The sequence below is a fragment of the Musca vetustissima genome, unplaced genomic scaffold, assembly GCF_032173495.1.
Source record: "Musca vetustissima isolate MV318-11 ecotype Yass unplaced genomic scaffold, APGP_CSIRO_Mvet_v1 utg23130, whole genome shotgun sequence".
Taxonomy (NCBI): Eukaryota; Metazoa; Arthropoda; class Insecta; order Diptera; family Muscidae; genus Musca; species Musca vetustissima.
Genome location: NW_026882760.1, coordinates 12,846 through 35,110, shown reverse-complemented (window position 1 = coordinate 35,110; position 22,265 = coordinate 12,846). Strand labels below are relative to the sequence as shown.

Below are 22,265 nucleotides of genomic sequence, written 5' to 3'. Positions count from 1 at the left end.
TGGTTTAATGCCTTTGTCAAGGCATATATTTTTTATAATTTGCAAATCTTTCCTGTAGGTCTCAAGGCGTAGATTTTGTAAAAAAAATATTTAAAGCCTTATTCGAGGTCTTAAGGTGTGTATTTAAAAAAAATATTTAAACCATTATTCGAAGACCTCGAATAGGGTGGATTGTTGAAAAATTATTCAATGTCTTTTTCGAGGTCTCAAGACGTGGATTATTAAAAAATTATTTAAAGCCTTATTTGAGGATTCAAGGCGAGGATTTTTTAAAAATTATTTAAAGTCTTATTTGAACCATTATTCGAGGTATTAAACCTGGATTTTTTGAACACATTGTTAAAGCCTTATTCGAGGTCTTAAGGCGTGGATCTTTTGAATAATTTTTAAAGCCTTATTCGAGATCTCAAGGCGTGGACTTAAAAAAAACTATTTAAAGCCTTATTCGAGATCTCATGGCGTGTTTTTTTAATACTTAAAGCATTCAACGGGTTCTCAGTAAAAATATATTTTAAAGTATTCATCGAGGTCGCTAGGCGTACATTTTTTTAAAAGAAATATGTAAAGCATTAATCGAGGTAGCAAGACATGGATTAAAAAAAAAAATAAAGGCTTCATGTAGATAATATTTCCAGAAGGCCACAAGGCTTAGATTTTCTAAAGAATTTTTAAAGCCTTCACTGAGTTCTCAAATTGTAAAAATTATTTAAAGTCTTATTCGAGGCCTTTAGCCGTCGATTAAAAAAATATTTGAACCATTATTCGAGGTCTTAAGACATGGATTTTTTGAAAAATTTTTAAAGCATTATTCGAAATCTCAAGGCATGGACTTAAAAAAAACTATTTAAAGCCTTATTCGAGATCTCAGGGCGTGTTTTTTTAAATACTTAAAGCATTCAACGAGTTCTCAATAAAAATATATTTTAAAGTATTCATCGAGGTCGCTAGGCGTACATTTATTTAAATGAAGTATGTAAAGCATTAATCGAGATCGCAAGACATGGATTAAAAAAAATGAAGCCTTCGTGAAGATAATTTATAAAATCTTCCAGAAGGCCACAAGGCTTAAATTTTCTAAAGAATTTTTAAAGCCTGCACTGAGTTCTCAAATAGTAAATTTTTAATGCAGTTTTTAAGTTTTCGAGGATATTTTTTTTTAATAATTCTCAAAGCTTTCAGTTGGTTGGAAAACATGTAGAGATGATTTTTCTTATTAAGGATTCATAATTTGTATACGACTTATAGGAAATTAATGTGCAAGGCTCAAACATATATGCCGTAAAGCTGTACAGATCGTATTGGAAAAGGTATCAGATAACCTACGACAAAATTAAAACCAGTGAGCGGAGCAGTATAGTCGGTCGGGGCCGACCATATGATTCCCTTCACAAATTCCACGAAAATATAACTCTCTGTAGTTCTATATTGTGAGCTCGCGCAAAATTTCACGATATTTGCACTTTCTAGATATCAACAAATATTACTAATTAATATTTAGTACAGCTCTTCTAATTACTTCTCCCGATTACCTTCACCGTGAGTTGTGTTGTGATGATCGACTTTCAATTTTGGCCTGTAGATCAACTCGAAAAAAAAACACAAAAAAATTAAGTTTTCGGTCCACTTCATCCCAAAGTTATTATCTGATCATCACCGAAAATTATAGGCGTTGTCCTTGACCATAACTGGAATCTCATGAAAAATTTCAAAGCGATCAGCGCTATATTTCCTTCCTCTAGTGTGGGAATGGGTTACTAAATAATATATGAATACGTAAGCACCTTTAAATATTTAAGTGTTACTCTCACATCCGTGTACATACGACAATATAATTGGTATCAATTTAAAGGTTAACCACGCCTCTTGGATATACTATCAACTTCTGGTGTCTATATCCTTCAGGGATAAATATATACGCTATATAATATGAAGTTTGTAAGTTTTCGCACAAAAGCCATTTGATCCATTAATTACTGACCGATCTTTATCAAAACAGGCATGCGTATAGTTTGACCCAATCCCCTTCTCCCTTGTTTGGACCATAATTGCGCCCTCTGGAGCGACTAGAAAATCAGACAAAAATAAAGTTTTTAGTCCATTTCATCCCCTATTAACCAATCTTTAACAAAAACAGTAGGGGTCTTCATTGGCCAGAACCCATCCTACATGCAAAATTTCGTGAAGATTGGTCCATAACTGTGGTCCGTATCGTGTTTACAAATTATAATGGACAGACGAACAGACGGACGGACGGACACACATGTCTAGATCGACTCAGCTAATCGAGATATGACGATCGGTATACTTAAAGGTGGGTCTAGGACCAATATTTCACTGCGGTACAAACTTTTGTAGGGTATAAAAATAGTGAGTAGTATAGTCGGACGGAGCCGACCATATGATATCCTACATAACTACCACGAGTATTACTTTCTGCGGTTCTATATTCCCTTACAACATAGTTGTGCAGGGTATAAAAAACAAGCAAGTCATAATAGTTTTACCAAATCGAATATGGTGTCAATGAGATCATACTTACTGGTAGCTCGCCAGTAAGAGTGAATGGCGATTTGGTCACAGTAAACAGTAAACACCTTAGTATTTGTCATAGTAAAAAAAAATCTCGACATATATTAGTAGACTTCTTCTAATTCGAGATTTTTTTCTTTCAAAATTTAATATGAAGGAAACCAATTTACATTTTTTTAAATTTTAATATTTCTCACAATTTTCCGAAAAAATATAAATGTTCAAAGAATCAAGAGCAAAATATATATTTTCAACAATTCGATTATAAAAAAAACAAATTCACAAATATTTTTTCTAATATCCCCAATGAGCACCGAAAGCATCAAAGTTAACATGGGCTACAGTTTCAGCTGGAGAATAGGTGATGGCATGTTTAACAACTGGAGCAGCAGCTGGAACACCATGAGCATAGACAGCTGGGGCAGCAGCGTAGGTGTGGAAAGCAGGAGCAGCAGCGGCATAGGTGTGGAAAGCAGGAGCAGCAGCGGTATAAGTGTGTACAGCTGGAGCAGCATAAGAAACGGTTTTGGCAACAGCAGGAGTGTAGACATTATTATTGATGCGTGTATCCACTTTGTTGACACTCGAATAGGGAGTGTTCACCGATTTGGAATAATGCGAGACGGTGCCGGCAAAAGAACGAACAACATTTTGTTGGGTAGAGGCAACAGCATCCACTGAAGGATTAACCACTTTGGTGAGAACAGGAGCAGCAGCATAAGTGGTAACTGGAGCAACATAACCAGCATTGGCCACAGCCAAGAGGGCAAAGAATGCTACAAATTTGAATGCCATTTTTGATTTTGTCTGTTTGTTGAAATGTTGTAGGTTAACAGTTAAGTGATAATGATTTTACCTACTGTGGGAGTATTTATATCATTCTTTTATTTTGGTGACAACGCATTATCTTAGGTAGATACCATTAATTTAATTGTGATTGATTTTGCCAATTATAAACTGCACAGATTCAGGGTCATTGCCAATTTCCAAGCATTGTAAATAATTTGCGATTTTTTGTTATAATCTCGTAGCCATGTATACACACATTACCACCATTTTTTCGGTCCGCACACATTGGGTCAACCGGTTTTGTGGTTGTGGTAACATAGGCTTTTATGGATTCGAGGGCTTTTTGGCCTTTAGCCAAACCACCACCCTCAGTTCACAGCCACCCATTCGCTGCTGGTATACAGTAACACACTTTTGTAAAAAAGGAATCTTGTCATCGCCTCTTTATGTACCAGTCGCACAACTCAGCAAAAAAAATGACAATAATTGAATGGAAAACAACAATAAAGAAAACCAAAATCTAAATGACTTTTAATGTAGCTCAAGAGTGAAATTAATATCAATTTGCCAAAATAAAAATATGAGCTCAGTGAAAAACAATAACAAGACCACCCAGTACTTATTATTATCAATGACAGGAAGTCAAGACAAGAAAAAAAAGATTTTTTTATTAAGTTATACTATACGTTTTTGTTCTTCGTAGGGAAAATAAACAACATTTCACTTTATATTTTGGCAGTAGTTTGAAAACTTTTTGTACAAACTTTTTCATTCGCGATTGTTATTTTTCACTTTTTCTTTTACATTCTAATAAATATTCATCATCATTTTTGTTTTTGGATGGGACACAAAAGAAAATAAGTAAATGAAAATATTCTTGCAAGTCGGAAGATATTTTGGTGGTGTGGCAAGAATTTGTTTTCGTTTTTCTTTTCATTTGGATATATATTTCACCTTCAAAATATGTCTAAATTATTATCATAAATATTCACATTTATACCCATCTACGTTATCTTCTTTTTCGCATGAATAGAAATAAGTTTATTGAAAAAAACATTTGGCAAAGAAAAACAGTAAGGAAAGTAGTAAAGTCGGACTGGGCCGACTATATAATACCCTTCACCACTTTGGGCATATTTTACATATGTATCCTAACAGACGACGCGTTTTGTTATAAATCTATATCTGAACCGAAGCTTAGCAACATCATTCTAGCCTTAATTCAGTCCCTATACCAAAATTCGTGCAAATCGAAGGATATATAGGGTCTTTGGTGCACCAATTACCTTAAATCGGATGAAAATACATATGGGAGCTGTATCTAAATCTGAGCCGATTTTTACGAAACTTGGCAGATATCATTCTCGATGTTATTCATAACTCTGTGAAAAATTTCGTGTACATCAAAAGATTTTCAGGGACTTTAGTGGACTACTTACCTTAAATCGGGCGAAGATATATATATGGGAGCTATATCTAAATCTGCACCGATTTTCACGAAACTTGGCAAACATCATTCTAGACCTTATTCATTACGCTGTGCCAAATTTCGTGCAAGTCAAAAGATTTCCAAGGACTTTAGTGGACTATTTACCTTAAATCGGACGAAGATATATATGGGAGATATATCAGGGACTTTAGTGGACTATTTACTTAAAATCGGGCGAAGCTATATATGGGAGCTATATCTAAATCTGAACCGATTTTCACGAAACTTTGCACATATCATTCTAGACTTAATTTAGTGCGTTATGCCAAATTGCAAATCGAAAGATATATAGGGACTTTGGGGCACCATTTACATGAAATCGGACGAAACTATATATGGGAGCTATATCTAAATCTGGATCGATTTTCTCGAAACTTGGCACACATCATTCCAGACCTAAATGATTAGGCTGTACCAAATTTCGTGCTAATCGAAAGATATGTAGGGACTTTGGGGCACCATTTACATGAAATCGGACGAAACTATATATGAGAGCTATATCTAAATCAGGACCGGTTTTCTCGAAACTTGGCAGACATCACTCTAGGCTTAATTCAGTACGTTATGCCAAATTTCGTGCAAATCGAAAGATATATAGGGACTTTGGGCACAATTTACATGGAATCGAACATCATTCTAGACCTAAATGATTAGGCTGTACCAAATTTCGTGCAAATCGAAAGTTATATAGGGACCGTTTACATTAAATCGGTTAAATATATATATATGGGAGCTATATCTAAATCTGAACCGATTTTTCCCAATTTCAATAGGATGACCTATGCCAAATTTCATCTAATTCGGATCATTAACTGCGACCTGTACTTTGTTTACAATTTAACATGGACAGACAGACAGACGGACATGCATAAATCGACTTAGAAAGTGATTCTATGCATATTCTCAAAAGGAACCATGTGTCTATCTCGTTTTCTTTTGCCTGTTACAAACATATGCATTAAGACATAATACCCTGTACCACAGTGTGGTGAAGGGTATAATAATGCAAATTTGTAATGGTAACCAGTGAGCGGAGCAGTATAGTCGGACCGGGCCGACCATACGATACCCTACACAACTACCACGGAACTGAAATTTTCTGCAGCCTCTTGCCCGATTAGAGGTAAACAGCTCATCTTCCTCACACTGACATATTTTCCGAATATTACGAGTATTCAGTACAGCTATTGTCCGGATTCCCTTCACCGTGGGTTGTGTTGTTCGGCTTCCTTTTGTGGTCTATAGATGGACTCGAAAATAACACAAAAAATTAAGTTTTCGGTCCACTTCATTCCAAAATTATTATCTGATCATCTCCGAAAATTATAGGCGTTGTCCTTGACCATAACTGGAATCTCATGGAACATTTCAAAGCGATCAGCGCTCTCTAGAGTGATAATGGGTTACTAAATAATATACGAATACGGAGATACCTGTAAATATTTAGGTGTAACTCTCAAATCCGAGCACATACAACAATATAATTGGTATTCATTTAAAGGTCAACCACTCCTCTTGGATATAATATCAACTTCTCGGGTCTTTGTCCTTCAAAGGTAAATATATACGCTATAGAATACAAATTTTGTCTTTTTTCACACAAAAGTCAGGGTCCATTTGACCCGCTAAATATTGACCGATCTTTATCAAAACAGGCATGCTTATTCTTTGGCCCGTCCCCCTTCTCCATGCGAAATTTCACAAGAAAAACCGAAAAAAATTAGTATTTGGTCCATTTCATCCCCTAAATATTAGCCGATCTTTTCCAAAAACAATAGGGGTCTTCATTGGCCAGAACCCATTCTACATGCAGAATTTCGTGAAGGTTGGTCCATAACTGTGGCCTGTATCGTGTTTACAAATTATAATGGACAGACGGAGATATGATCGGTATATTTAAAGGTGGGTCTAGGACCAATATTTCGCGGCGTTACAAACTTTTGGGGCTGCACAAAGCTATAATACCCTGACAACATAGTTGTGTAGGGTATAATTATGGTTATTTTTAAATGACACAACTATGTTTTATATGCACCGCCATTAGCTCCCATTTATCGGAACCTTCCAAATTTTGATTTTTTTGAGAAATTTAGATCTCAAATAAAATTATTTTAGACACGTGTATCAACCGAATTATCTCCACGAGGACGGTTCGGAAACTTATTAGCCTATCAATGAAAGAGAATAGATAGTTTTTAAATATATTTTAATATTATATTTTAATATTTTAATTTTGCATTATTATCTCCTAAAACTTCAATACACTTAGTTCAACGCTTTTCTAGCAATTGTCTTCAAAATATTGTTTTACAACTGTAATTGCATCTTCATTTGAGGTAAAACGCTTGCCAGTAAAGATTTTTGTTAGATTTGGAAACAAGTAAAACTCACAGGGAGCTGAACAGTTATGAAACGGCGCTTAAAATCCATTTTATTTGGCATAAAACTATTCAAACAAGCTTGAGAAATGTTCACGGCACCCATCTTGCAGAAAGCTTTTTCATCTGTAGGTCTTCATGCAAAAATAAATGGACTCGATCATTTGAGAAGCCCATGATATTAAAAATTTCACGCACTTTTATTCGTCGATCATTTATTAGCATATCATGCACTTTGGCTACAATTTATGTTGTCGTTGCTGTTTTTGGACGTCCACGTTTAAATTTAGCAACCTAAGTTTTTACTGCTGCATATGAAGGAGCACTTTCACCTAACACATTCACCATATCATTAAGAATTTCTTATGCCGATAAACCTTTTTTATGTAAATATTTATTGACAGCACGCATTTCTAATGTTTCCATTGTACAACGAGTGAGCGGAGCAGTACAGTCGGGCGGGGACGACCATACGATACCCTACACAACTGTCACAGAACTCAAACTTTCTGCTGAAGTTTATTCCAAGCCTGACCAATAATTCGTGATATTTGCACACTCTTGTCCGACAACAACAGTCAACAGCAGCTATTCTTTAAACTGACATATCGAGCCATATTCGCCAAAAAAAAAAACGTAACCCTCAATTTGAAATTTTACAGGAGAAGGTTTTGTTTTAATAAATTCAGATTTAATAAAGCTATTATTTTGAAATAAGGAATTATAGTTTAAAACAAAACTAGTTTGTAACAAAACTATAGTTCTATATTTCAAAATAATAGCTTTATTAAATCTGAATTTATTAAAACAAAACCTTCTCCTGTAAAATTTAAAATTGAGGGTTACGTTTTCTTGGCGAATATGGCTCGATATATTCCGAATATTACTTATATTCAGTACAGCCCTTCTAATTATTTGTTAAGATTCCCTTCACCGTGAATTGTGTTGTGATGTTTGATCGACTCGAAAAAAAGATAAGTTATCGGTCCACTTCATCCCAAAATTAGTATCTGATCATCAAAATTATAGGCGTTGTCCTTGACCATAACTGAAACATCACGGAACACTTCAAAGCGATCACTGTTATATTTCCGCCCTCTAGTGTGGTAATGGGTTACTAAATAAAATCTCAGTACGTAAGCACCTGAAAATATTTAAGGTTAACTCCCACATCTGAGTACGTACGACAATATAATTGGTATCAATTTAAAAGTCAACCACTCCTCTTGGATGTACTATCAAATTATTGGGTCACATATCCTTCAGGGGTAAATATATAAGCAATAGAATACAAAGTTGGTAATTTTTCACACAGAAGTCAGGGTCCATTTGACCCGCTAAATATTGACCGATCTCTATCAAAACAGGCATGCTTATTCTTTGGCCCAATACCCTTCTCCATGTAAAAATTCGCGAGGTTTTGGCCATAATTGTGGCATCTGGAGCGACCTGAAAATCAGACAAAAATAAAGTTTGACATTTGGGGGATTCAGGTGATAAACGACCTCCAATCAATTTTTTTGTAAATGGAATATTAAACTGCTTATACTGTTTTCATACCAAATATATATATATATATTTATAAATGGAATATTAAAACCCAATTACAATATTGTTATAATTTTTATATTATTTATTAGACCAATAAAAATTAACAGTATAATCTCAACAATCAATAACAAGTTCTACTATTTATAAATTGTTTAGAATCCCCAATGAGTACCGAAACCATCAAAGCTCATGTGAGAGACCATTTCAGCGGGTGAATAGTGGACAGTTTGGCTGGTACCATAGCTGCTTACACCGGGAGCATTGTGAGTGTAGGTGGTGGCCGAAGGTCCATGATTGTAAGTGGTGGTACCTGCAGGAGCAGCATAAGTTACAGTTTTAGCTACAGCTGGGGCAGCATGAGCGTAGACAGCTGGGGCAGCTTGAGCATATACAGCTGGAGCAGCATGAGCATATACAGCTGGAGCAGGATGGGAGTAAACGGTTTTAGTAACGGCAGCTGGAGCAGAATGGGCATATACAGCAGGAGCTTCATGAGAGTAAACTGTTTTTGTTACAGCAGGGGCAGCATAGGAAACTGTCTTGGCGACAGCGGGGGTGTAAACATTATTGTTGATACGGGTGTCCACTTTGTTGAAACTCGAATAGGGAGTATTCACCGATTTGGAATGATGCGAAACGGTGCCGGCAAAGGAGCGTACAACATTTTCTTGAGTTGAAGCAACAGCATCAACCGAAGGATTAACTACTTTAGTTACGAGAGGAGCATAACCAGCATTGGCCAAAGCCAAAAGTGTGCAGAATGTTACAAATTTGAAAGCCATTGTATTTTTTAATCACACAGAAAACTATTTCGTTAAGTTCAGTTAATGATGTTTGTATTGTAATCGTCGATTGTTGACTGATACAAATGATATGAAATTGTGTGGTATTTATATAACACATTTTGCATTTGATACACATACACACCCAAAATCGTATTTGGGTTGATACATTTTATTATGTCTGGTAATGTGGAGGAATTGCTATTACGACTCACATTCAAACATCATGACCTGTAACGTAGATTAAATATGTTTATAAATTTACACAGTTAATGAAGTTGTATACACCTTGATACGACGCAAATATGCCTCATCGAAATATTGTCTTAAATCGAGATCAATGATAGGGTATATCAGTCCAATTCCTTCCAGTATCTCTCCAATAACACTGTGCGACACGAACATTTTTCAGGGGTTCTAATGTACCAATTCTGTTTAGTTGGAGTCCCTGGACCACGAAAATACCTTTCATTTTTCTGGGTCACTTCGAAAATTAATTTTATAACGGTAAATATAGAGAAAAACGTGGTTTCATGGATTTTCCATTTGAAACTTGAATAACTTATTTACTTTATAACGGATTTATATTATTCTTTTTTTATTTCGAAGAGTACAATTTTTCCTTTAAACAAATATATTTGGTAAATCGGTTGAGGATTGGCTGAGTTACAGCGGTTGAAATGTGAAAAAATACGCATAAAATGACAAAATTTATTTTTCTTCGGACTGTACTATGAAATTATGATATCAAGCCATAGAAATTTTATTATATTACGGGGAAGAAAATTAAATTAGCTTTCGAAAATGATAAAAATCAAAAAAATCGGTTAAAAAATGGATGACTTATAAACATTTTTTTATTGATTCTATGCATATTCTCTAAAGGAAATATGGTTCACAATCATAACGGTTTGTAACAGGAAACGATACAGACCCATATTTCCTTTAGAGAATTGCATGATTCAATACAAAAATGCGTATAAGTCATCCATTTTTTAACCGATTTTTTTGATTTTTATCATTTTCGAAAGCTAACTTAATTTTCTTCCCCGTAATATAATAAAACTTATATGGCTTGATATCATAATTTCATCGTACAGTCCGAAGAAAAATAAATTTTGTCATTTTATGCGTATTTTTTCACATTTCAACCGCTGTAACTCAGCCAATACTCAACCGATGTACCAAATATATATCTTGTTTGAAAGGAAAAATTGTACTCTTCGAAAGAAAAAAAGAATAATATAAATCCGTTATAAAGCAAATAAGTTATTCAAGTTTCAAATGGAAAATCCATGAAACCACGTTTTTCTCTATATTTACCGTTATAAAATTAATTTTCGAAGTGACCCAGAAAAACCAAAGGTATTTTCGTGATCCAGGGACTCCAACTAAATAGAATTGGTACATTAGAACCCCTGAAAAAAAAAATTTGTTATTTTGTAGCACAGTGTAATTTGGATAAACCAAACTGTTCACAGCCTAATATTATTAAATACTCTACCAAGTGGCCAAAAATTAAAACCAGTAAGGAAAGTAGTAAAATCGGACTAGACCGACTATATGATACCCTTCACCACTTGGAGTATATTGTACATATTTATGCTAATAATTTCATGGCAAGTACCCTCGAAGGAACTTTTCATTTAAATTTAGAGTCATTTGCATACAATGGGACAAATTTATAGAAATCGAATTATAGCAAACTAGTTACAGGCTATTCAGTATGCCGCACTGTTAAAACTTTAATATATATGGAAATATATATATATGGAAGCTATGTCTGCATCTGCACCAATTTCAACAAAACGCAATAACGTCATTCTAATCTCAATTTGTTACGTTGTGCAACATTTCGTGTCAATCGAACAAACACCATTTCCTAAAATCGGACGAAAATATGTGGGAGCTATATCTAACTCTGAATCGTTTTTCCCAAAACTTAGCACACATCAAAATTAAAAAAAAAAACGCTTTTGCAAACATAAATTTACTGTGTAAAAATTTAATTTCGGGTTACCCGGCCCCCCAGGGCCCCCTCTGCGTACGTCCCTGATTAGCACAATATAACAGCCCATTGAACATCTTGATAATTTAAAATCGAGAATGGGGTAGGTTCACTTACATCCAAATATGGTCAAATCTTCCGGATCCTCCCAACACAAGATCAACCCTTTGATACAAAATACTCATTATATGAGTCGAATGACCCACCTTTGAGTATACCGATCATCATATCTCGACTAGCTGAGTCGATCTAGACATATGTGTCGTCCATTATAATTTGTAAACACGATACAGGCCACAGTTATGGACCAATCTTCACGAAACTTTGCATGTAGGATGGGTTCTACCCAATGAAGGCCCCTATTGTTTTTGGTAAAGTTCGGTTAATATTTAGGGGATGAAATGGATCAAATAATAAATTTTTGTCGTTTTTTCTGGTCGCTTCGGAGGCCGCAAATAATGGCCCGAACATCGTGAAATGACTTGGAGTAAGCGATCGGGCCAAAGAATGAGCATGCCTGTTCTGATAATGATCGGTCAATATTTAGCGGGTCAAATGGGGTCAAAGCGGGTCAATGGACCCTAACTTTTGTGTGAAAAATGACAAAATTTGTATTCTATGGCGTATACATTTACTCCTGAAGGACATAGACCCGAGAAGTTGATAGTATATCCAAATGAAGTGCTTTACCTTAAAACTGATACCAATTATATTGTCGTATGTTCTCGAACGTGGGAGTTACATTTCCAGGTGCTTACGTACTCAGATATTATTTAGTAACCCATTAACACACTGGAGGGCGGAAATAAAGCGCAGATCGCTTTGAAATTTTCCATGAGGATCCAGGTATGGTCAAGGACAACACCTATAATTTTCGGTGATGATCAGATAATAATATTGCGAAATATTTTTCAAGCTCAGAATATATGACCACAGAAAGTTAGATTTTCGTGGAAGTTGTGTAGGGTATCATTTGGTCGGCCCCGTCCGACTATACTGCTCCGCTCACGTACTTCTCTGATTAGCACAATATAACAGTCCATTGGAAATCTTGAAAATTTAAAATCGAGAATGGGGTAGGTTCACTTAATTCCAAAGATGGCAAAATCTTCCGTATCCTCCCAACACAAAATCAACCCTTTGATACAAAATACTCATTATATAAGTCAAATGATGAATCCTGTGTGGTCTAAACTTCGTAGACCTTAATATAGTCTAGCTATCGGCTGTATAGGTCCATCATCCCTGGAAATTAATAGGAAGCTATAAGAAAAATGCATCGTCTTTAAAGACTGGGGATTGCTATAAAACAAGTTCCTACTTTTGAAATATTATTTTTTGTATGGAAACAATTCCATATCAAATATGAGGCTAATTTTTGCAGCTCTGATTTTTTTATAAAAATATTTCTAAGACTATTGGAATATTTCTAAGACGCATGGATTGGTTTTGTTTTTAGAAAACAAGTATTTAGTACACACAAATATTTACTTCTTGAGACTAATTTTTATAGAAAAAATGGCTGTGTAAAAAATACCGATTTTTAATTTAGATTAATATATATTGATGCAAATTATGACAATACGGTGGATGTAATACATTCTCCTCCACCAAAAACTAGAGTAACCAACATGTTGAGATGTAGCACGAGCTTCATATTCACGACCATAGAGATATTTTAATGTAGCATCATATTTTTGTAAAACCCATTTAAAAAGAATCCATATTTTTGGGGCATCAGTTAAAATTCACATGCAAATTGACTTCGATTGATTTGCTAGAAAAGCTGTGATTTCAAAAAAATTATAAAAAGATAACAAAATGTTGATTTAATATCGAAGGGTTCGACTTTTAACCACGTTGTGTTCATGACAATATCCTATGTTAAAGACATCATTTTAAGATACGCACATTACTCAACCATTCAATTGAAAAACGGCTTAGCACATACACAGTGGCATTGAGGTTCAACAGACCAACATACAACACTCTATGTTCGCATATAAATATTACACAGTTTCATGGTATAGGCATCAGTCAATCAACGATTATACAACAATCAACACAACAAACAAATTCAATTTTTGTGGATTAATAATGGCTTTCAAATTCGTTGCTTTCTGTACCCTATTGGCCATAGCCAATGCTGGTTATGTTGCTCCAGTAACCACCACTTATACTGCTCCAGTTGTTACCAAAGTAGTTAATCCTTCGGTGGATGCTGTTGCATCAACACAAGAAAATGTTGTACGCTCCTTTGCCGGCACCGTTTCGCATCATTCGAAATCGGTGAATACTCCCTATTCCAGTTTCAACAAAGTGGATACCCGTATCAACAATAATGTTTACACTCCCACCGTTGCCAAAACTGTTTCGTATGCTGCTCCAGCTGTAACAAAGACAATTTACTCTCATGAAGCTCCTGCTGTATATGCTCATACCGTTCCAGCTGCTGTTACCAAAACCGTTTACTCTCATGCCGCTCCAGTTGTATATGCTCATGCTGCTCCAGCTGTGTACACTCATGCCGCTCCTGCCGTCTATGCCCATGCTGCTCCCGCTGTAGCCAAAACTGTAACTTATGCTGCTCCAGCCGCTACCACCACATACAACCATGGACCATCGGCCACCACCTACACTCACAATGCTCCCGGCGTTAGCAGCTACGGTACCAGCCAGACTGTCCACTATTCACCCGCTGAAATGGTCTCTCACATGAGTTTCGATGGTTTCGGTACTCACTGGGGATTCTAAATCTGTCTACAAAATATTGTCGTTTAATTTTGTTGATTGTTGAAATTGTTTTAATTTTAGAAAAATAATAAAACATTTGTAACTTACGATTAATTAAATATTATAATTGATGTTTTTTAAAATATTCATCATACTGATATGGTTCCTTCTGAGTCGATTAATTCAAATCCCTCTATCTCTCCATGTAAACTTGTAAACAAATTTGGCACAGGATATTTATTTCCGTCCGATTTTCGAAAAATGGTGCACCAAATTTCATAATTTTGGTAGAAAGATTTGCTACCATATGAGAATTCTAAATACTAAAATATAGCTGAATTTAACAAACACCCCAAAATACGGACTAATAGGGAGTACCTAATATGGGGCTATCATAAAAAGTCGGCCGATATCGCCCTTTTTGTTAGCTATACAATGGAAACTCAAAATACCAAATTACAGATAAAATGCCGAATATTGGGGGTACCGTTATATGAGGGGCTACCCCGAAATATTAATAATTTTTAGTTAGTATTAATAATTTTTAGTTAGTAGTTTCGCCATACATCGAAAACCCTAAATACCGAATTACAGAATATTCGGTTGAAATCCGTGCCCAACATCCCCCGATATATCCAATTTTCATTACCAAACCTGCAATCAAATCTCTATCTTAAATATTGCGATCACTATCGTAATTTTGACATCAATTTTTATTCTGATCAATAATATATACATATACAATCTGGGGCTTCCAGTGTAGCAAAGGGAATGACAAATTTAATATACACTTTACCTTATGATGAAAGGGATAAAAAGCCTACTTAGCATTGGGCTACCATTATGTGGAAGTCATATAATCATATTGAGAAAGAATTAAATCCGAATCTTAAATGACAATTCCGGCTTATGAAGTCTAAATTATATGACTATATTTAAATGTTTTTTCATGAATTCAATTATTACAAAAATTATATCCACGGACATTTTAAAAGGGAAAACACAAAGCAACTCAAGAAAAAAAATCGTAAAATATCAATTATAAATAAATTTATTTTCTATAGCAACAAGACTCTGTATAAACATCAAATAGTGCATACTCAGAACTAAATGTTACTTTATGTGAATGTCATGGTATTACGATGTGTTTAAACCCAACCCAACCGAAAATAGAAATTCTATACTGCAAAGAATTATATTAAAATGTGTGCTTTAGTTTCCGATGTAATGATCGAGATTGGTATATTGGAAGAAATATACCAAAAATGTTTATGGATCTATACCAAAAATTGTTATGGATATTTCTTACTCAGAAAAATTGTTTACGCAAGTATAAACAAAAATTGAAACTAATCTAAATTACCGAATATTATTTCTTGACAATATTGCTAAGGCAAGACAACGTTTGCCGGGCCCGCTAGTATTTTATATATTTTAGATTCTTATTGAGTGCCAAATTTCACAACAAAAATGATCAATATAGGCCCCTGTTTGACAGTAACCCCACTATTCGGTATTTGAGAAAGTTTAGCTCTGTCGAACATATCGATATATTTATGTGTTGTTTCTTCCCTCGCTGAGATATGGGCCATATATAGCATTACACTCATTTACTGTTTTTATACCATTCGATTGTGATTTATACGACTGTGATGAAATTTGGCACAAGGTACTGATTTGGCTCAAGGACGATCCCTATTGAAACTGAAGAAAATCGGATCAGATTTAAATATAGCTCCCATATATATTTTCGTCCGATTTAAGGTATATGGGGCACCAAAGTTTCTATATATCTCTCGATTTGCACGAAATTTTGGCATAGGATACTGAATTGAGTCTAGAATGACGTATGTCAAGTTTCGTGAAAATCGGTTCAGATTTAGATATAGTTTCCCTATATAGTTTTGTCCGATTTAAGGTATATGGGGCACCAAAGTCCCTGAAAATCATTTGATTTGCACGAATTTTGGTATAGCGTACTAAATTAAGTCCAGAATAATGTGTACACCTCCTATATATATTTTCGTCCGATTTTAAATAAATTGTGCATTAAAGATGGCAAGTTTGCTTCAAATCAGTTCAGATATAGATATATCGTAGCTTCCATATATAATTTCGACTTATGTATTGAAATTAGATTTTAAACAGTGCAGCATACCGAATAGCGTGTGTCAAGTTTGCTTTAAATCGATTTACACAAATCTGTCCCACTGTGGGCAAACGACTCGAAACTTGCCCAAATCAAATGAAATTTAGCATAGGTTCCAGAAAGTCATAAAAATCACATATTTAAGTTCGTTCAATTTCATGTCAAAATTCCTTCAAAAAGGCAACGTCTTTTCGGATACATATGTTAAATATACCCAAAGTGGTGAAGGGTATCATATAGTCGGCCCAGTCGACTTTACTACTTTCCTTACTGGTTTTTTCACTCGCAGAAATATGGGCAATGAATTCCATTACCTTCCTTTACTGTTTTTGTTTTTTTTACTCTGAGGGACGAAAGTGTCTGTAATCGTTTCACTAAAAAATATTTCTCAATCAATTTATCAATTAATTTCAACCACTGTGCGGCCAGTATTGCAATTCGCAGAGAAATAAATCCAACGATGCACCTGTAACAATGCAAACATAACTGTTCCATTTTTTAATATTGTATTATTTGTATTTCTCCTAGCACAAATAAAACAAATAATTGAAACTATTTTTTATTAATTACCATTCAATAAGTAGAAAAATCAATTCACTCTGTTGTATAGCCATTCCCTAGGCTGTAGCAAAATACAATGGAAGCAGATCAAATTAGTTGATAATGATTAGTTTTTACTTCGATCAAACAATAACTGCTCTTCAAATTCGACACACAAAAAACATTTTTCTGGTGATTTCTTTTAATCGCCTATTTCTTTATTTTCTACTCTTTTGGTTGTTGTTGTTGGTATTGTTTGATATTGTTGTGCCAAACAAAAGCCAAGGTATTGATCTTGCTGTCACTATCACAAAAAAAAAAAAAAAAACTCCCCCACTCCATCAAGGTTACAAAACCTTTTGTTTGACGGTGTTATAGACACGAGTGACACAGCGTAATCGATTGAGAAAATTAAATTGACAATTGTTATATTTACCGTAACGTACGTAGATCTGATTTTGGGTGTGTACTCTCATTCACATGACTGGTGGGATGAATGGTTAGATGGTAACGGTTTCAATAATTGTTAATTGATTTGTTGGACTTGGATTCAGATTTAGGAACTTGTTTTGATCATTTTATTGTTTTTGATATTGACATACACTTGACCCATTGCTAGGTCAGCTATGAATTTTCAGGTGATATGCTGTGAATTAGTGAATTTGTGTGGGATCATAATTTCAAGAGCAAATAATTTGCGAACTTAACACGAACAGGTTAGGAGTTTGTAGGTCATTCAAATATATTACGAAATCTATCTATATCAGCCTATGACATGAATGTGTGAATCATACTTTTGCAAGTTGTTGTGGACAGTGATTTCCAGAACAGTGCATTTGTAAGGGATAGGACAATTGTACTGCTCATATCTGTCCATTTTGTTATATTTGTAATAAATGCTTAAAGATTGGTCAATATTTAGCGGATCAAGTGGTCCCAGAATTTGTATGAGACATTGCATAACTTACATTCTATGGCGTATATAGTTACTACTGAAGGAAATTGATAGTATATCCAACAGAAATTGCTGGCCTTTAAATTGATACCAACTATAGTAATGTATCTACTCGGGTGTGGTGAGTTATACTTAAAAGAAATCCATTATTTTTTTTGGCAGATGGCTGTACATAAAGATTTCTCGTAAAGTATCGATCAAACAATTTCAGATTTATGCTCATTGGAAGGGTGAAATTTCGCAGTAAAAAAAAATATTTTTCTGTTTTTTGTTTAGTGGACTCAGTTGTGAGTTACAAGGTATTAAAATTGGAAGTGAACAAAAAGAAAATTCAGTACGCTTTACAGTTTTTCTAAAATTTTGAATGTTGTTTATGGTTCCGATACTGTAACATCCAATTATGTGCAATTTTGGTTTCGTAGATTCCATTCAGGAATTTTTGATGTTAAAGATGCACCTCGCACAGTTATGCCGCATCCGCAATGTTTTTACCATGGAAGCACGCATTTCTAATTTTTCCATTGTAAACCTGTAAGGAAAGTTCAAAAGTCGGACGGGGCCGACTATATGATACCCTTCACTACTATGGGTACATGCAAGACATGTTAATATCTACAATATCCTGTAGATATATAAATTTCGCATACATCAGTCTGGACTTAATTCAATACTCTGTTAAAAATGTAGCTTCAATCGGACCAATATTGGGAGTTTGATGCACAATTTACTTTAAATCGAACGAAACTATATATGGGAGCTATATCTAAATCTGAACCGATTTCAACAAAACTTCGCATTCATCAATGACCTAATTTAGTAAGCTGTGCAAAATTTTGTCTCAATCGGATAAATATTGGCAGTATGGTGCTCCATTTACATAAAATCGGGCGAAACTATATATGGCAGCTATATCTAAATCTGAACCCCAAAATACCGAAAATTTGGGGTACCCTTATATGGGGACTATCCGAAAAAAATAACCTATATTTATATTCTTTAGTAGGGAGATTTGTTACACAATAAGAACTCAAAGTACCTAATTTCAGTGAATTCGGTCGAATGCGATCAAAACACCAAAAATACCGCAAAATTGAAGGTACCCTTATATGGGAGCTATCCGAAAATATGGACCCATATTTATAATTTTTAGTGGAGAGATTTGCTACCCAATAAGAACTCAAAGTACCAAATTTCAGCGAATTCAGTTAAAAACGCGCTAAACAACCTTAAAATACCGAAAATTGGGAGTACCCTTATGTGGGAGCTATGCCTAAACGTAGACCGATTTTCTCCAATTATAGGGTTCGTCCTTAGGCCAATTAAGTGACCTGTGCCAAATTTCATCCAGATCGGATCATAAATGCGACCTGTACTTTGTTAACAAAAATACATAGACGGACGGACGGACAGACGGACATGCATAAATCGACCCAGAAAGTGATTCTATGCATATTCTCAAAAGGAACCATGGATCTACCTCTATTATTTTTGCCTCTTACAAACATATGCACAAAGACATAATACCCTGTACCACAGTGAGGTGAAGGGTATAAAAATTAGGGATGCGTCTTTTTTGAACAACTGTTTCTATGCCTTCTTAATTGTAAGCCGAACATCACAATTTTTACACCGGGAAGAGGATCTGATATACTATTGGGAATGGCTGTTTTGATAAAGATCTGCCAATATTTACGGAGTCAAATGAGCCAATGAGTAAATATGAGTAAAGTAAAAATTTTATGATTTGAATTTCAGTGTAAAAATGAGTTGTTGACCTATAATCGGTCAAAAGAGTGCAAATATCAAAAATTATATATATATTGTTCAGGCTCGGAATATAGATCCACAGAATGTTAAGCTTCTGTGATAGTTGTAGAGGGTATCATATTGTCGGCCCCGTCCGACTATACTGCTCCGCTCACTGGTTTATGTATTGTGTCTTCCATTGCATTTGGCATCCAGCATAAGTGAACACTTTGGATTGGTCCGTTTCAATGACATCACTTTTATTATGCCAGTTTTAAGAACTCTTCATGCCCTTATAGAACGAAGTTCCACAAACACACACACTTACGCGCCCACATCAAATTTCAAGATTCAAGTTTCACCCGTTTCACTTGACTGTTGGTTGAGTCTATCAATATCGTACGTCGTACATATATATAGATATTAGACACCACTTCACTTAGATACCCTACACAACTACCACGAAACTCTAACTTTCTGCGGATGTTTTTTCCGAGCCTGAGCAATATTTCGTGATATTTGCAGCCTCTTGCCCGATTAGAGGTCAACAGTACCTCTTCCATAGACTGACATATTTTCCGAATATAACTAATATTCAGCACAGCGCTTCCAATTACTTTTCCAGATTCCCTTCGCCGTGGGTTGTGATGTTCGGCTTATAATAGATCGAAAAAAAACACAAAAATTTAAGTTTTTTGTCAACTTCATCCCAAAATTACCGAAAATGATAGATTTTCTTCTTGACCTTAAGTGGAACCTCATGGAAAATTTCAAACCGATAAGGGCCAAATTCCCGCCCTCTGGTGTGGTAACAGGTTACTAAATAATATCTGAATACGTAATCACCTGTAAATATTTAAGTGTAACACCCACATCCGAGTACCTACGACAATATAATTGGTACCACAAAAGCGCTTCCAATTACTTTTAGATTACCAACTTCGCCGTGGGTTGTGATGTTCAGGGCTAAATATATACGCTATAGAATACAAATTTTGTAATTTTTCACACAAAAGTCAGGGTCCATTTGACCCGCTAAATATTGGAAGATCTTCGTCAAAACAGGCATGCTTATTCTTTGGCCCAATCTCCTTATCCATGTAAACTTTCGCGACCTTTGGGCCATAATTGCGACCTCTGAAGCGATCAGAAAATCAGACAAAAATAATGTTTTTGGTCCGTTTCATCCCCTAAATATTAACGGATCTTTTCCACATCCGAGTAGCAAAACCCATCCTACATGCAAAATTTCGTGAAGATTGGTCCATAACTGTGGCCTTTATCGTGTTTATAAATTATGATGGACGGACACATGTCTGGGTCTAGGACCAATATTTCGCGGCGTTACAAACACTTTGGGCTGCACAAAGCTATAATACTCTGACAACACTTTGTTGTGTAGGGTATAAATAGGGAAGATCTTCACCGATTGGCTTTATTCTAGTTCATATGATAGCTATACACTCACAGAGAAACGTCCCAAAATTTGGAATCGATTGGGTTATTCGTTTTTGAGTTATCGTGCCTGCCATTCGTAAAACACTGCTTTGAGAAAAATTCTTTTAATCGGCTATATATTCAAGAGTTCTTGAGATTTTCACATGAAATTTTGTAATGACATTCCTGAATTAGTGTAGATTCGAATTACATCAAAAATTTTTTGACATTAAGGCAAAGAAAATTTAAGAATAATTATATATTTATTTAATTACAGATATCATTTTTTTTTTTTTTTTTTTGAAATAGTAGCAAATGTGAGTAGCTTTTAATTATAACAACCAATCTAATTGGCTAGTTTCATTGTAATCAACAGCCGGACTAATTTACCCCTCAAACATTTGTACCATACTTATAACATACCTCATCCCACCCATTTGAGGTTATATTTAAAATTGCAATATTTCATAAATATGCATGTCACATCGAATCACCAGTGACAAAGTTATACAAGTGACCGGGTTGTCTGTCTGTCGGTTTGTCTCCCTTGTCTTTGTGCTATTCAAAAATTCTGCCTACGTGGTCAACGACGACGAATTTGTTTTGTGCAAAACAGTTTTTCACAAAATTCAATTCTAATGAATTATTGACTAATTGTCATATTTGAGTTGAAAGCTAATAAATGGAATGGGCCCCAAACAAACACACACACACGCGCTTAAGGGTATTTGTATGTGTATATACCTATACTAGAGAATACACGAGTCGTACCGTTGCATTATTTGGCAATTGTTTGTCTGTGACTTCTTGTGAATTTTGCATTCGTTGCACTTTACAATGCATTTCTTGTGCCAAAAATTCGTTGCAGTCAGCCTGCACAGAGACACATATACTCATCATACTTGTATGTTTGTATATTGTTTGTGTCAGCTAATTTGATTTATTGTGGCTGGCAAGGGTTTAAAGGGTTTACACATGACTGTCTGAATACATTTTGAGATGTTACTTTTCAAACATTTGATTCTGACCATATTTTTGGGCCTCAAGGGAAATTATGGAAAATATGTTTCCATATAAAAATCGTTGCCAGATGTTTTTTTTTTCAACTATTTAACATGTTTTTAATTACAAAAACAAATTTTATTCTAAAATGTCTTTTCTATTACATTAAAGTGTCAA

At 34.9% G+C, this 22,265-nt stretch overlaps 3 protein-coding genes across 3 annotated transcripts; 1 reads left to right on the top strand and 2 right to left on the bottom strand.

Annotated features, from left to right (window-relative positions):
* Positions 1-2,823: 2,823 nt before the first annotated feature.
* On the bottom strand, positions 2,824-3,324 carry LOC133329427 (cuticle protein 67-like). Its single transcript, XM_061537902.1, has one exon. The coding sequence runs from the start codon at positions 3,322-3,324 to the stop codon at positions 2,824-2,826; it is 501 nt and encodes a 166-aa protein (XP_061393886.1).
* A 5,564-nt stretch (positions 3,325-8,888) lies between these two features.
* On the bottom strand, positions 8,889-9,518 carry LOC133329428 (cuticle protein LPCP-23-like). Its single transcript, XM_061537903.1, has one exon. The coding sequence runs from the start codon at positions 9,516-9,518 to the stop codon at positions 8,889-8,891; it is 630 nt and encodes a 209-aa protein (XP_061393887.1).
* Positions 9,519-13,623: 4,105 nt separating this feature from the next.
* LOC133329429 (larval/pupal cuticle protein H1C-like) lies at positions 13,624-14,280 on the top strand. Its single transcript, XM_061537904.1, has one exon. The coding sequence runs from the start codon at positions 13,624-13,626 to the stop codon at positions 14,278-14,280; it is 657 nt and encodes a 218-aa protein (XP_061393888.1).
* Positions 14,281-22,265: the final 7,985 nt, after the last annotated feature.

Excerpts from the sequence above, each read along its gene's own strand:
- LOC133329427 (XM_061537902.1), bottom strand. The coding sequence starts at position 3,324 with ATGGCATTCAAATTTGTAGCATTCTTTGCCCTCTTGGCTGTGGCCAAT.
- LOC133329428 (XM_061537903.1), bottom strand. The coding sequence starts at position 9,518 with ATGGCTTTCAAATTTGTAACATTCTGCACACTTTTGGCTTTGGCCAAT.
- LOC133329429 (XM_061537904.1), top strand. The coding sequence starts at position 13,624 with ATGGCTTTCAAATTCGTTGCTTTCTGTACCCTATTGGCCATAGCCAAT.